General features: G+C 40.2%; 1 protein-coding gene across 3 annotated transcripts in view; it reads right to left on the bottom strand.

Moving 5' to 3' along the window:
- LOC133457310 (TOX high mobility group box family member 2-like) overlaps window positions 1-11,532 on the bottom strand; it is an 82,072-nt gene extending 70,540 nt beyond the window's left edge. For all 3 annotated transcript variants that reach the window (XM_061736441.1, XM_061736440.1, XM_061736442.1), the window contains exon 1: window positions 10,825-11,532. In XM_061736441.1, coding sequence (XP_061592425.1) covers window positions 10,825-10,929 — 105 coding nt within the window. In that variant the 5' untranslated portion in view covers window positions 10,930-11,532. The remainder of the gene's footprint in view (window positions 1-10,824) is intronic.
- Between the last annotated feature and the right edge of the window lie 1,541 nt (window positions 11,533-13,073).

Genomic DNA, 13,073 nt, shown 5'->3' with positions numbered 1-13,073 from the left:
ATACAAAGTGTTTGTCGTTATCTTGGCTGTTCTGAGCCCTGGCTCTTGGACGTTCCTGTATGAGTTATCGCATAAAGTACTGGATGTGAATGGGAGGGGTATCGAATGAATTTCACAAGAGATAATTTTTCCAAAGTGAACGGATATAGCTGGCCATCCTCGGTCATTTGGACAATGTCTACTGATGACTTAGTTGGTTTGCTAACTGGCTGAGTTGCCGGTTTTTTCTTCTTCTTCTTCTGCAGGTCAGTGTGTTATGCTAATGTACAATGCAAATAGATAATTCATTGATAGGTACATTTAGTAATTAACCTGTAAAGCACAGTTCAAATTGTGTAGTACCACAAGGGATTTTCAAACACCCACTGAGGGATACAGGATACAGGATACAGGATACAAAATCATGCCATATTGCACAGCCTCCCAAAAAAGCCAGCTTTTGATGTTATTCAATTTAAAATTAAGCATTCTTTGTATCCTCTCAAGGTTTTAGTGACTGGCACAAATGACTAAAAACCATGGTGGTAAAAGCATAAAGGTCAAAACTCCTCAAACGCAGAGCAAGTTTAATCCCATTTACACCCTGTGTATGAATTTAACAGTATTCTTACTTCTTTTTTTCTTTTTTTGCCTCTGCTACATAAAAAAAGACATCAACATTACATACAGCCTGAGATCAGCAGCCACAGCTAGCCATTAGCTACCTCAGCTCTGGAAAAGCAAATAACCACACTTTAGATATGGCTCGGTTTTGCATTTTAAGATATGTTTATGCAAATGTGCTCAGTGCCTGATGGTATATTAGATGTTTTAAAATGCCTTTCCTAAATGAAAGCAGAATGAGCACATTTACTTAGGAAATACCGTGCCTGAATAAGTGATAATATGTAAGTCCTCCTACAGTGGCTGTGGAGAATCTGCTAATGACTTCGGCATGTATGTGGGTAACAGCACTTTACTAAGTAAGTTGTTATTATTTGTGGCTGGTGTCTATGACAAAACTGTTATCATGAGCACTCAAGAGTGATAAGAGCTTGCTAATACAATTTGGTCCATGACTCACTGAGTGCACACTGTTGGATGAGGTACACTGAAAGACTGGATGCAGTAAAATGTGTTACAGCCAAGTAAAATAGGAAAGTACACCCTTATTCCAGGGCTTATTTGATCCTTGCTTCTTTAAGAAGAGATAAATGCAACGTCAGATTAAAAACAACACATTAAAATACAGGGTAATTGTTTTTTTTTAACAAAACTAAACCAAAAGGAAAAAGCACGGTGTTGATAAACTATGTACACCACATTATTAAATAGTTTAAATAGTTCAGTTGAAGCAATCATTTTGTATATAGCAACATTATTCACCTAGATTATTATTGTGATATGTGACCCAATTTCAGTCCAGCTTTAGCTGTCAGACAGATGACCTCAGGTTTGGCTCCTAAAAGAGCCCAAATCATCACTCCTCCACCACTGTGCTTCACAGCTGGTATTAGATTTCTTTCTTTCTTTATTTTTTTTTATTTTTTAATTATAATGAAAGATCCCCACTTTGGTTTCAGTTATGTTCAAAGGATGTTGTCCCAGTTCAAATTCAACTTGCACCCATGTTTATTTAGAGACCAAGGGCTTTATCTTGGCAATCCTTGCAAACAAACCATGCAGCTGTTTTCAAATAGTACTTGTATGAATTTTAGCATTTAACACTATAATTGAGGCCTGTGGAGTCTGAGATGTAGATCTTGAGTTTTGTTTTTTTTTATTTTTGCAATTTCTCAAAGTATTATCTTGGGATGATCTTGGCAGGATGTCCACCTCTGGGAAGATTAGCAAAAGTCTTAAATGGTTTTCAGTTGTGATTGATTATTTCTCACTGTGGAAAGACAGGCTCCAAATTGCTTGGAAACGGCCTTATTACCCTGATGGGAAGCAGCAGCTGCCTCTCTAAGATGCCTTTCCTCCTTGGCATTGTCATAACACACAAACGCTCAACACCAGCAAACTGCCAAACCGTACAATTGAAAGAAGGTGTACTATTTTCTCACATGGCTGCACAATGTCTGATAGATTGGAGATAAATGTATTCTGTTCATGTGGCTTTGATCATCGGTTTATTTTGCTCTTAGATAAGATAAGATGCCACTTTTTCCAAAGGTACGAAAATTAAAGGTGCTTGTTGACTCAATGAGGTATACATACAATTAAGAACATACAAATTAAGGACAATAAAAAAAAAGGAAAAATTGCACAATGGGGTTAGAAAAGTCTATTCACTTTCATAGCACTAAAAGCCATGACTGCCTTTGGGTAGAAGCTGTTAAAAAACTGCAGTGGGGATTTCTTGCTCGAACCACAATGTGTGACACAAGTTGTCTAAGAAACACTGCATGAATTCACCTCAGAGCTACAGCTTAAACCTGCTTTTCAAATAGTCTCTTCACTGTACAGTTTACAGTTAGTCTGATCTCTTTTGCTTTAAATTTTCTACCAGGTTGCATCACCTTCGAACTGAACTCTTAAGACTTTTCAGGAAATTTGTCAGTGAGCTAAGACTCGGCGTCTGACTGAAGGGTAAATGAAGATAGATCCAGAAATGGGGACCACCGGCAATGAAAGACACTTGTTTTCTCCAACAAGTGTTTGTGTCAGTTGAGAATTTCCTTTTTGTGCGTTCCTGCGTTCAGGGATGTTGCATGAATGGGCAGACAGCATTTAGGATTCAAAAGAAAACAGCAGCCTGAGCTCCTGGCTGTGTGAAAACCAAGGCTACCCTGCTCTGTATCGAGTGCCATTGTTTTGGTAATAGTAAACCAGGGGCACTTGCCAGGAGGCATTAGTCATTCATCTAACAAGTTCCACAAAGCAAACCACAAAGTGCTCCACTGTTGACTTCCTCTTATTGAATTCTGAGCACATAAGCACATTTCCAAGTATCTAAGAGCAAGGTAAAAACTTCCGGATGACTAGGTTTCTGAAATATGTCTGCCATGTTTGTTTACTTCCATGAATTTTTTTTTTTTTTGACTGATGGAAGGAAAGAAACTAGGAGGTGGTGGGTGAAAGGCGTATAGGAGGGGATTAGGGCGGAGTGCAATTATTCATCAGGCCAGACGTACGACATGATCTCTAATTACCAACAAAGCAATGTGTAACCAGAACCACAGATTAAACTGCATTATCAGACTTAATAAAACATGACCATCTCTCAGTTTCATTCCCTTTCCTTGCTCAGCTGCTGCAAACACTTATTGTTGATTATCAAAATTGCCACTTCTTCTACTCACTTACTGACCTTGCTCTACCTGTAATAGTTCAAATATTACAGTAAAAGAAATGTGCAATCTCCTACTAACGGAACTGATATTACTCAACTGATATTACTCAGATGATATTGAAAGTTAAAGTTACTTAAATAGAAATAATGTTTTCTCACTCACCTTTCCAAAAAGGTCATACATTTTTAGTCCCTTATAGCAACACTTCATTTAGACATTGAGAGAGCTCTATTGATGTATCAAACTGCTCTTTAAGATGAAAACTGACCCTTAAGGAGCATCCCGTGTGGTTAAAATACATGCTGAGGGTTCCTGACTAAAGTTAAAATAACATAACGTATTTATTTTCACAAACAGAACTCTAAGTTTGAAAACTGAAAATGAAAACCGAACCATCCCTTCAGTTCTTAACAACTTCGGTTGAATTGTTGGTTGATGGCCTGAAAAAAATCGAGCTACACACTTTTGTCATTCACCTGTGTGTATTTATACATTTTAGAACGGTCATCTTCAGTCATCTTTGACATTAAAATGCTGCTTACATGTGTCAGTACTTATTATCCAACTGCATATCTTTAAGAAATAGAACAATAATGGAGGATATCTGTTGGAACCTTTACAAGACTTCAACTACATGTTACTTCCAATAGCTGCTACAGCAACATGGACACATATGTATACACGTACATATATAATTGTTTGGTTGATGTGGGTTGTGCCCGTAAGAGCTGCTTTGGGATACGGTTTTTCACTACTGTCTACTGTGTTATTAACAATTCTATAAAAAGATCTGCTCAAGTTTCCCTTTCCTGTGTTAACAAGCCTACTGAGCTGCTATGAGCTTGCTGAAGCCTAGTTAAGAGGTGGACAAAGTCCTCAATAACACAACACCATTTACTGTATGTCATAATTTCCAAAATCTTACTTTTCTTTCCTCTGTTTGTTTTTCTTAGCGACATCACTCATTGGTTTGGCTCGTGGCCAGCTACAGACTAAATAGGTTGAAAACACAAAGAGAGGGCCTCTTTCTCTTGCTTTCCTTCCCTTCTCTCAACCCACAAGCCTCCTGGAATTCTCCTGCATTCTGTTTTCTTTGACGTCTATGTGTAGTCTGTTCCTCTGCTATTATTTTTATTGTAAATATTTTCCATTTTCCTCTCTTTACTACTTCTCCTGCAACTTCAATCAGTGATAACACCAGAGACAGTACAGTAACCATAGCTTACTACTGTACTTTCTGTCACACTTCGCTCCCTGCCCATTGTAGATGATCAGGGAGCTCATCATTAGTTCTCAAAGAGGAAGAATGAGCCACGGTTTGATTGCCTCGGTGGCTCTGCGGGCTCTCACAGTCTGTTCTGACTGAATTGGACGCAGCGATTACAGCCTTGCACAAGGCAATTATATCTGCCTGCTAAATATGTCACACATAATAAACACATGCTCTTGACAGACAAGGGACAAGGCGAGGCAGTCACAGCTGGGGAAAGAAAGCAAATTTAGGATCATAAGGATTTATCAGCCCTGCCTTTGTCAAGTGGAAAGCTCTCACAGTTTAAATCAGGGGATGCTAATGAATTCATAAAAGACACAAATGCTCAAAAATGCTTTTTCTCATATTTTTCACTTGTTTCACACCCTTTGCAATCTATGAACATTATGAAGAAGCTTGTTTATTTGGGCCACAAACACGGAACGAAGATCAGGCAGATATTACTTATAAAGGGTATTTAGTGAATACAACTGACGGAAAGAGAGTTAAATTCCTGGCAAGGAACTTATATCGTGGCTGTTTGTGTTTGCACAGGACATACCTCAGGAAGCTGACAACTGGGAACGTTTGTCCAGCTTTCAACCGTATGACATACATACCGTTTACTCATGCATTATATACATGAAATGAACACAAACGAAGAATCAGACGCGTACTGTATATAAAAGGTTTACGGACGTGGAAAGAAGAGCATACATACACCCAGTGATAATGGTCTTTAAACTGTTCATTTGGATTTTTCTATTCCTTAAAAAGGGTGGTAATAATAACATACATCATAAATGAAATGTGGGATACGCTTTGAGTTATTTTTGACTTTTTTTTAACCAATAAAGGCTCATATTTATATTTAAAAGGGTCCAAATGTGCCCATATGAACAAGGCAACCTCTGAACATTTAGGTTCACTTTTAATAAAATGTGCAACACTAAGATATTTTGACCAGGTTATGAGATTTGCTGTGCGTTATTAAAAAACTTTGACCCAAAGACTTTCGTTTCTGCTGCAAATACACGTACGCATTGTTCTACTTTGTAACTAATGACCAGTATGGGTAAAAGCTATGGAAACCCCGCCCCCACCCCTCCCGAATAAAAACAACTTGACTCAGACTTCTCAACGTTTGCAGCCATTAACATATATAATCAGCAGTTAAGTAAACACCCAGGGGGCTTTTCTGCAGCAGGTGCTGGCTCTGTTTCTTTTTGGTCTATAAGAATAAGAATGCCAACACACACGGCCTCGTGGGAAGGCTTGAATCGGCTAATGTAAGCACACTGCAGCGGGGCGGCTGGTCTTAATTACGGTAACAGACGCTGAGGGGGATGCACTGATACCCACCAACGAGAAAGTAGCTCAATACTGCCATGGCCAATAATTAGCACATGGGAAACCCCCCCCCTCAACCCCCCACCCCCACCCCACCACCACCGCCATCACCATCAGCAGCACACACAAATGCATTCATACTGTCACTCTTGCTGCACACATCAAACACAAACACTGCATTTAAAAGGTCAGACAAAGAGACATGAGGCCCTTGAATGATGAAATAGTGATTAATGATCCTGCATGGAGACCAGGTGTCTTGTTAATATTCATGTTTGTCTGTCTACTGTATCCAGTCTTCACCAAAAATCCCCAACACAGCTGCAAAAGGAGAAAATAAATGATGCAGATGCCTGGTTGGTTGGGAAATGTACTTCTGCATACTTCAGCCAGTGTCAGAGAATACTGCGGTTTTATTGGAATGATTATAAATGGTTGGATTCCCTATTAAAACGTCCCCCATGTGCCAGGGCAGGGAGAATACGATTTAGAGGCTTTTTTTTTTTTGCACTGGCCCAACTCGCAGTGTGTCACCGGCCCTTGCCGTGGTATGCATGGCCTTCCTCTGCGCAGGGCTATGAAAGCAATTGTGATTGTGATTCTGTAGTCAGCAAAACGCTTGAATGGCCCCGAGTTAGCATGTGCAAGCATACACACACACACACACACACTCACAGAGTCCCCTGACTGGGCCACTGATTACTTCAACCCATTTGACTCTCACTCATCCTTTCATTCTCCCCCCGTGCCCGTCTGTCACATACCACAGAGTTTGTCATTAGCTAATAGTGAAAACAGCCCTCACCATGAACATAATACAGCCAGCATTACAGGAACTGCTCATTTAGTCAGCCTGGTTCCATTTCTCAGTGTATTGAAATCAGTTACAATAAGTCAATTCTAATAATAAATCATTTATATGTGCATTTATTCAAGAACTTGTTTCAGTCAAAGATGATCACTTCATGGAATGACACTGAACACATTTATACTAGGTAACCAAACCTTTGCATATCACATAAAAGCTTGTACAGTAGAAAATAGGTTAAAACGGTTCTAAAGCATTCAAATGGAGCACATCATTGCCCAGTTTATCTCAGACAGTAGAGACCACCAACTAACAAAGGCAGCTCTTCAGTCTTGCTCTATCTGAGCAGATATCAGTCGTTGGCAGGATATATGAGCTGGGTGGGGCACGAGTGTATAAACATGGGCCCTACTCTCTCTGCACCCTATGCTATTGCTGTACTGTAGACGGTGCCTCAGTCCAGCAGCAGCAGCAATGTTTGGTTAAGGTATTCAAATAAAGGAACAGACACTGTGTTCCCATTTCACAGAGGAAACTAGAAGTGCTGGAGAAACGAATATCCAGCACAATTACGTCTGCTCACATTGTATAATGCTCACTATAACACTTAAATGCACAGTGTGTGTGTGCACGCCGTGCAGCCAGTATGGCAGCTGACGGCATTCATACACAGTACAGTAAGTTTTGTATCACCACCACAGCACAAAGCTGTTACAATGGTGTCATTCTGTGTCATTTTTCCTCAGCGGTGGGAGAGTACTGCATTCATGAAGACACTCACAGAGAAATAATGTGAGTACTGAAAGTATTAAAGTCGACATCTTCAGGGTTATTTATAGATCTTACTGAATCATTTCCCTCTGCACTTCATGTACATTCTCTGCTCATTTCAAGCATCTTTCTTTTCATTTTATTCAGCATTCTTACCTTTTCATTTCATTACCAGCGCGGTAAATACAGCTCTAAATAAAAATCAATTTTTCCTGTGAAAATATTTGTGCTCTTCAAGTGCTAACTGATTACAAATGTTTGCCACAAAATGCAGGAAGAAGTTCGCATTTCCTGACTAGAAGCTTAATTTCTTTTCTTTTTTGTGTATGATTCATTTTGATTGTTTGGTTTTGTTTTTAGTTGTGTCAAACGCTGACAAACTAACAGGCCTGACTTACGCAGTCGCAGGTGATTGCGGCAGTTATTGGTTTACCAAAACAGGTGAAATCTACCAATGCACGTCAACAGTTACATTATGAACGAAACAAGCAGCTCCAAACGTGACACAAGTTGAAAGCATGACAACGGCACGTGTTTTGCTACAAGTCTCAGACTTGCTCATTTTTCGAACCCCGCTTGTGTCTGCCCACAGCTCCCGAACTGAGTAAGAAGTTAAAGGAATATGTTTTCAAATAAATAGCCTGTAAAGCTGTGATAGACACACACTTGCTAATTTGATCTATTTGAATGCATTAGGTTAAGTAATACTGATAAGCTTTTTTTTTCCTTTTTAAATGCTGTAGCAGCTAGAGACAAATAAAAGTGAAACATTTCATCAAGGGCTTCTTTCTATTCAAATAATTCTTTTTTTTATCTTTTATAATAAGATCATCCCAAGAGAACCAAGCTGAGCTGAAATACAGCACTCTGGCCGACAAAAACAGATACAAATGAAACTATCCATATTAATATGCAAATTAATCCCTTTAAAACAATTGACTGCAATAGTATGATTATCCTTTCACCTCCCTGCCGCTTTTGAAATGGACCTGGGCAGCATTTATAAACTGGCAGCCCAAGGCTGTCAGAGATATTGCATAGCAGGCAGATCTGATCTGCACATACAGTACCTATTTAATGGATTAAATGTGTTTTGTTTTTTTGTCTTTTTTCTTTTTTGCCACGGACTATTTAACAAGCGCTCGAGGGAAAGAACCTGACCTTGTGCACTGTGTTAACAGGACACTTAAATGATCCCTGATGGCCTCATTTGCACTACTAGGGAAGGTAGTTAGTGTTACGCATGTCGTGGTAGCAAATTGTACCTCCCCTCTTGGAGAGAATTCCAAGTAAAGAGAACAGGGGGATTTCAATAATTCAAATGAACACTTGTAATTTCGAGGGGAGCCACGCTGTCATTTCAGCGGCAGTAGTTAGCGTCACTTTTTTTCCCCATGAAAGCTTTCCATATCATCTAATATCTTGTGGCTTTGTTTTCAGGATTCCTGCAGTGTGCATGGATATCAGCATATTCTTGGGATTATCCGCATGGAGGATGATCCTAATTCATTTGACCTACAAAAAAGCCCCAAAAAAATAAAAAGCTTTTGCAGTGGAACAGCTACATGAACCTATTTCTGTGTCACATGTGTAAGTTTGTCTCATCAATTAAGGGTTGTTGGTTTTTTTAATTATTATGATTATATTTATTTATTTCTAGCTCTATACTTGATCGAATGCCACAGAGACTGACTACAGCAGCAACTTGGCTGCTTTATCCAGCTTCAGATGTCGAAACAGAAGCTCACTGTATGATTTCTTTTCAAGACCTGAAGATGTTGATCAGTGGAACGTTCCGTTGACTTGTAGAGATTTTCCATTGCCCACACAGTGAAAGTCAAATATCCCCAACTGACTTTAGCATCATTCCCCTCGTCGTCATACCTGAAGTCTTTCTTTAATCTGACAATGAAAGAACTCCAAACGGTCTTTAAGTCATCTGTCCTTATTTCATCTGTCCTGCAGCAGCAGTGGACATCCAGACCCTCATGATTTGTCACATTCCCACTTTGGTAAGTGACAGCAACAAACTCTAATCTAGGGATGGCAGATGGCTGATACTATTAACACTAGTGGAGCTGAGCTACTGTTAATTAAAGAGGTTCTTTTTTATTGTTTTCCTAATATTTCCACAGGGCATGTGGTATCTGTAGTGGTCATTAGTACTTTTCCTGTGATCTCAGCTCCCTTTGTAGGGGTTTTTATGTCAAATGGCACGCGTCCAGTTTCATTAAATTAGATGTAATTTTAACTAGAGTCGATCCCGTCTTTTCTGTTTTTACAACACGAGTTGTTTTTCGACAGTTGTGATTTATCTGATTGTTGGTTTAGCCTCGTAAAGCTTGAGTTTTTACGCTTTTAAAAACCACCTGCGCACCTTCTGCTGTGTCGGCGCAGGTCAGCGAGCCGCAGGGTTTCAAAGCTGAGGGAGAGAAAAAAGTGCAATACTTGCACCAGACAGCCTCCCTTTGGGTTCTTGTTACAAAGTAATTAACAGTACAACAGAGCACACATCCATTTAATCGCTCAAGTCCCAGCGGGAAAGCAGTAGACACCATAGAGAGGGTCCGTAATGCTGGAGAGGAGCAGAAGGGACTCTGTTACAGCTGTGCTATTCCACGCTGGCTCGGCTGGGACATTTTACGCGATCCTCATCCAAAACTTAACTTCCCATCATCATCACCTGGTTGATAACATCACTACAGCGTTTGTTGAGGAAGAAAATAAAAGTTTAACTATAACTTATCTCATCTTATCTACCATCAGACTGTACAACAAGGCCTGCTCTCAGTAGCCAGTGGACTATAAGATGTGCAATAATATCACATGTGCAATAATATATATAAGCTGTGGAATATCTGTCAATCTACCTCACAACACTCCACCTGCTTTTCTGCACCGTTTAACTGTATATACTGTTCATATCCTGTGTTTATACATATTTTATACGTATCTTTTGTATTTGTTATATATTTTTTATTTCTGACTTTTCAGTCTTTTTACCCCTCCCCTATATGTGTGTACTGCTGACGACAAATAAGTTTCCCCACTGAGGGAGAAAATAAAGGATATCTTATCTTATCTTATCTCTTATCTCTACAAAAGAAAAATAAAGGGATTGCCCATTTGAGTTTTAATAATGCAACCTAACAAAATTGAGACCAGTCCATGCTGGTCCAGGACACTTCAGTTGCTGACACGTCATTTGTGAAAGAGAAGAAAAGCGCGTTTTGGAGCAAGTGAGCGCAAGTCCACACAACGCGTCCAGACCTTTCTATCGCGCAAACGTTAAAAGGATGTATCGGTTCCTATAATAAAGTGACACATGAGAGCATTTACAGTACACAAGGCTGCACGGTGTTGTTTACCTTGTTTGAGTGATAATAGTCCAACGAGCTCAGGCAACTTGGATCAGTCGGCAGGGAGCATGAACCCACATTTGCTGGGGGCGCAGGATAAAATCTCACATCCATGTCAGACTGTGCGAGACTGAAGGCATGAACACACTTTCAGCGTCTTTTGACTCACTATTGTCTTAACAACACACAAACGCTGGAGAGATTTTAAAAAAAAAAAAGAAAAGAAAAAGCAAGAAAAAACAAAAGAAACGGGGGGAGTTTTTACTCGGAGCACTTCTTCCCCTCACATCCGTTCGCGGCCGAACTTCGGCACCAACTCTGGTGATGCGCAGTCCTCTTTCCGAGCTCCGCACCGGGATGCAAACACTCACTCACTCAAAACCAAAAGTGCGAATACATTGGTAGGCACGTGTTGGTAAAACAATGCGAACTTCCAACTTTAGATTCCTGTCCTGCATGTGAGATTGTCCTGTCCTGCAGTTTTGAACGGCTGAGCTGCAGCGCAGAGCAGATCTGCAGCTTCTGTTTCCCCCGCTGCTCTCAGGACTCCATACAGGCTTTGTTATGGAGGTGCATATTCTTTCATTGGTTCCAGTACAGAAGTGCTTGGGCTTCCCTATGCCATGCGACCTCTGCCGATAAAAAACGGGAAAAGAAGAGGAGCAGGAGGGTGCAGGGGGAGGGGATATTGTGGCTGCCTTGGCAACCGCTCTCCTTTCTGCAACTGCGCGCCTCTGATTAGCTGGAAATGTAGTAGTGTGCACGGCTGTGCATTATAAAGCGCACTCTGCTTCCATCAGTGCTTCATAAAGGCTTCCATTTGGGTTATTGTGCCAAGGCGGATGGGAGGAGGTTGCACAGTAGTTTAACATTTTTTTTTTCAATTATTTGTTTGTGTTTCCATTTGCTATACAGATCGTGAAATTCCAAACAACTTGAATTTAATAAAGCAATCTAAAATTTGATTGGCATTGCTGCACTCCAAACAGCACCTGGTTATTCACGGCCCCAATTTCTTTTTGATGAGACTCTCATTCACTAAAATGCTCATTAAGATGTTAACTCAAAAGGACACAAACATTTAAATTATCATAACAGTCTCAATCTTATTAGTTTCCTGGAGTTCATTAAGTGTTTGCTGAAGTATTTTCTGCACACGTAATGTGTTTCAGCAATGAAAAGTTATCGATAGCCATTATTTCTAAAAGTTTTCAGTGTTATTTTCAATTAAACAAGTGCAAAGTTTTCTGAAAATGTAAAAATAACAAGTCTAAATAATACAGAGCAGTGTAAAACAGCCTACTTGTAATGCTGGTCACTTTCCAGAGTGTTGAAGATATGATATGTTCAGCACAGAACATGTATAAAATGGTTTAATCTTGTATTGTGATATGGCTGCAAATGCTTGTGGAGAAAGGCTCGGGCTGCGAGAGCTGCCTCTGACAGCTTCACTGAATGTGATGGATAGCACACCCTTGCCCTGTGATGTGCATGCACATTTGATGTTGAAATGGCCTATCCATGGGACCATTGTCTTTCAATCATGTCAAGGCAAAGTACAGAACAGAGCACATTTTCTGCTGCATTGTGTTATTACTATGCTACAGTTTACAGCACATCCATACACCCTGCCTGTGCAGAAATGTTCTCCAGTCTACTGATGCTGTTTTCTTTAGATACCTGATTTAAGCTGTTTTCTAGGATGTGTTTGCATTGAAATGCTGATAAAACAGACTCTTTATCGCCTTTTAAACGAGTAGCTGAGGAGCTTTCATTAGGTGAACCTGCATGTGAATAAAGAAGCTTGTAACTCAGAGAAGGGTATTATTTTCGCACAAACCCTGACAGGAGCATCTGCCCACTACTGCAGTTCTTATGTTTCCAACCTACTGAAATCCAAAGAGCTGGACATTATTACAGCGGGTCTATTATGCTACAGCAAAACCTCTTTATTTTTTTTAGGGACGGCCCTCTCTCTGGTAGGCACGTCCTGCCACTCTTCCCGGCCCAGCACACCGAGGGTTAATCCCATGGCTCGGTGCCATGGCTTCATGGGAATGGAATGTGGAGTGCTGTGTGTGCAAGGCTTCTTTCCCAGCATCCCTCACTGCCCAGGCGCATGCTAATGATCAGTATTATTGAAGCACAATTGATGGGCTAGCAACCAAACAAGAGAAACTAATTACTACTAAGGCTTTATTGTCCTTTAATTACTAAAGCTCTATGGCAATTAGTGCTGCACAAAGACCCAGCCCTAC

The sequence above is a fragment of the Cololabis saira genome, chromosome 12 (assembly GCF_033807715.1).
Source record: "Cololabis saira isolate AMF1-May2022 chromosome 12, fColSai1.1, whole genome shotgun sequence".
NCBI classification, from domain to species: domain Eukaryota; kingdom Metazoa; phylum Chordata; class Actinopteri; order Beloniformes; family Belonidae; genus Cololabis; species Cololabis saira.
The sequence above is the reverse complement of the archived record's forward strand: the minus strand, read 5'-3'. Positions and strand labels throughout refer to the sequence as shown.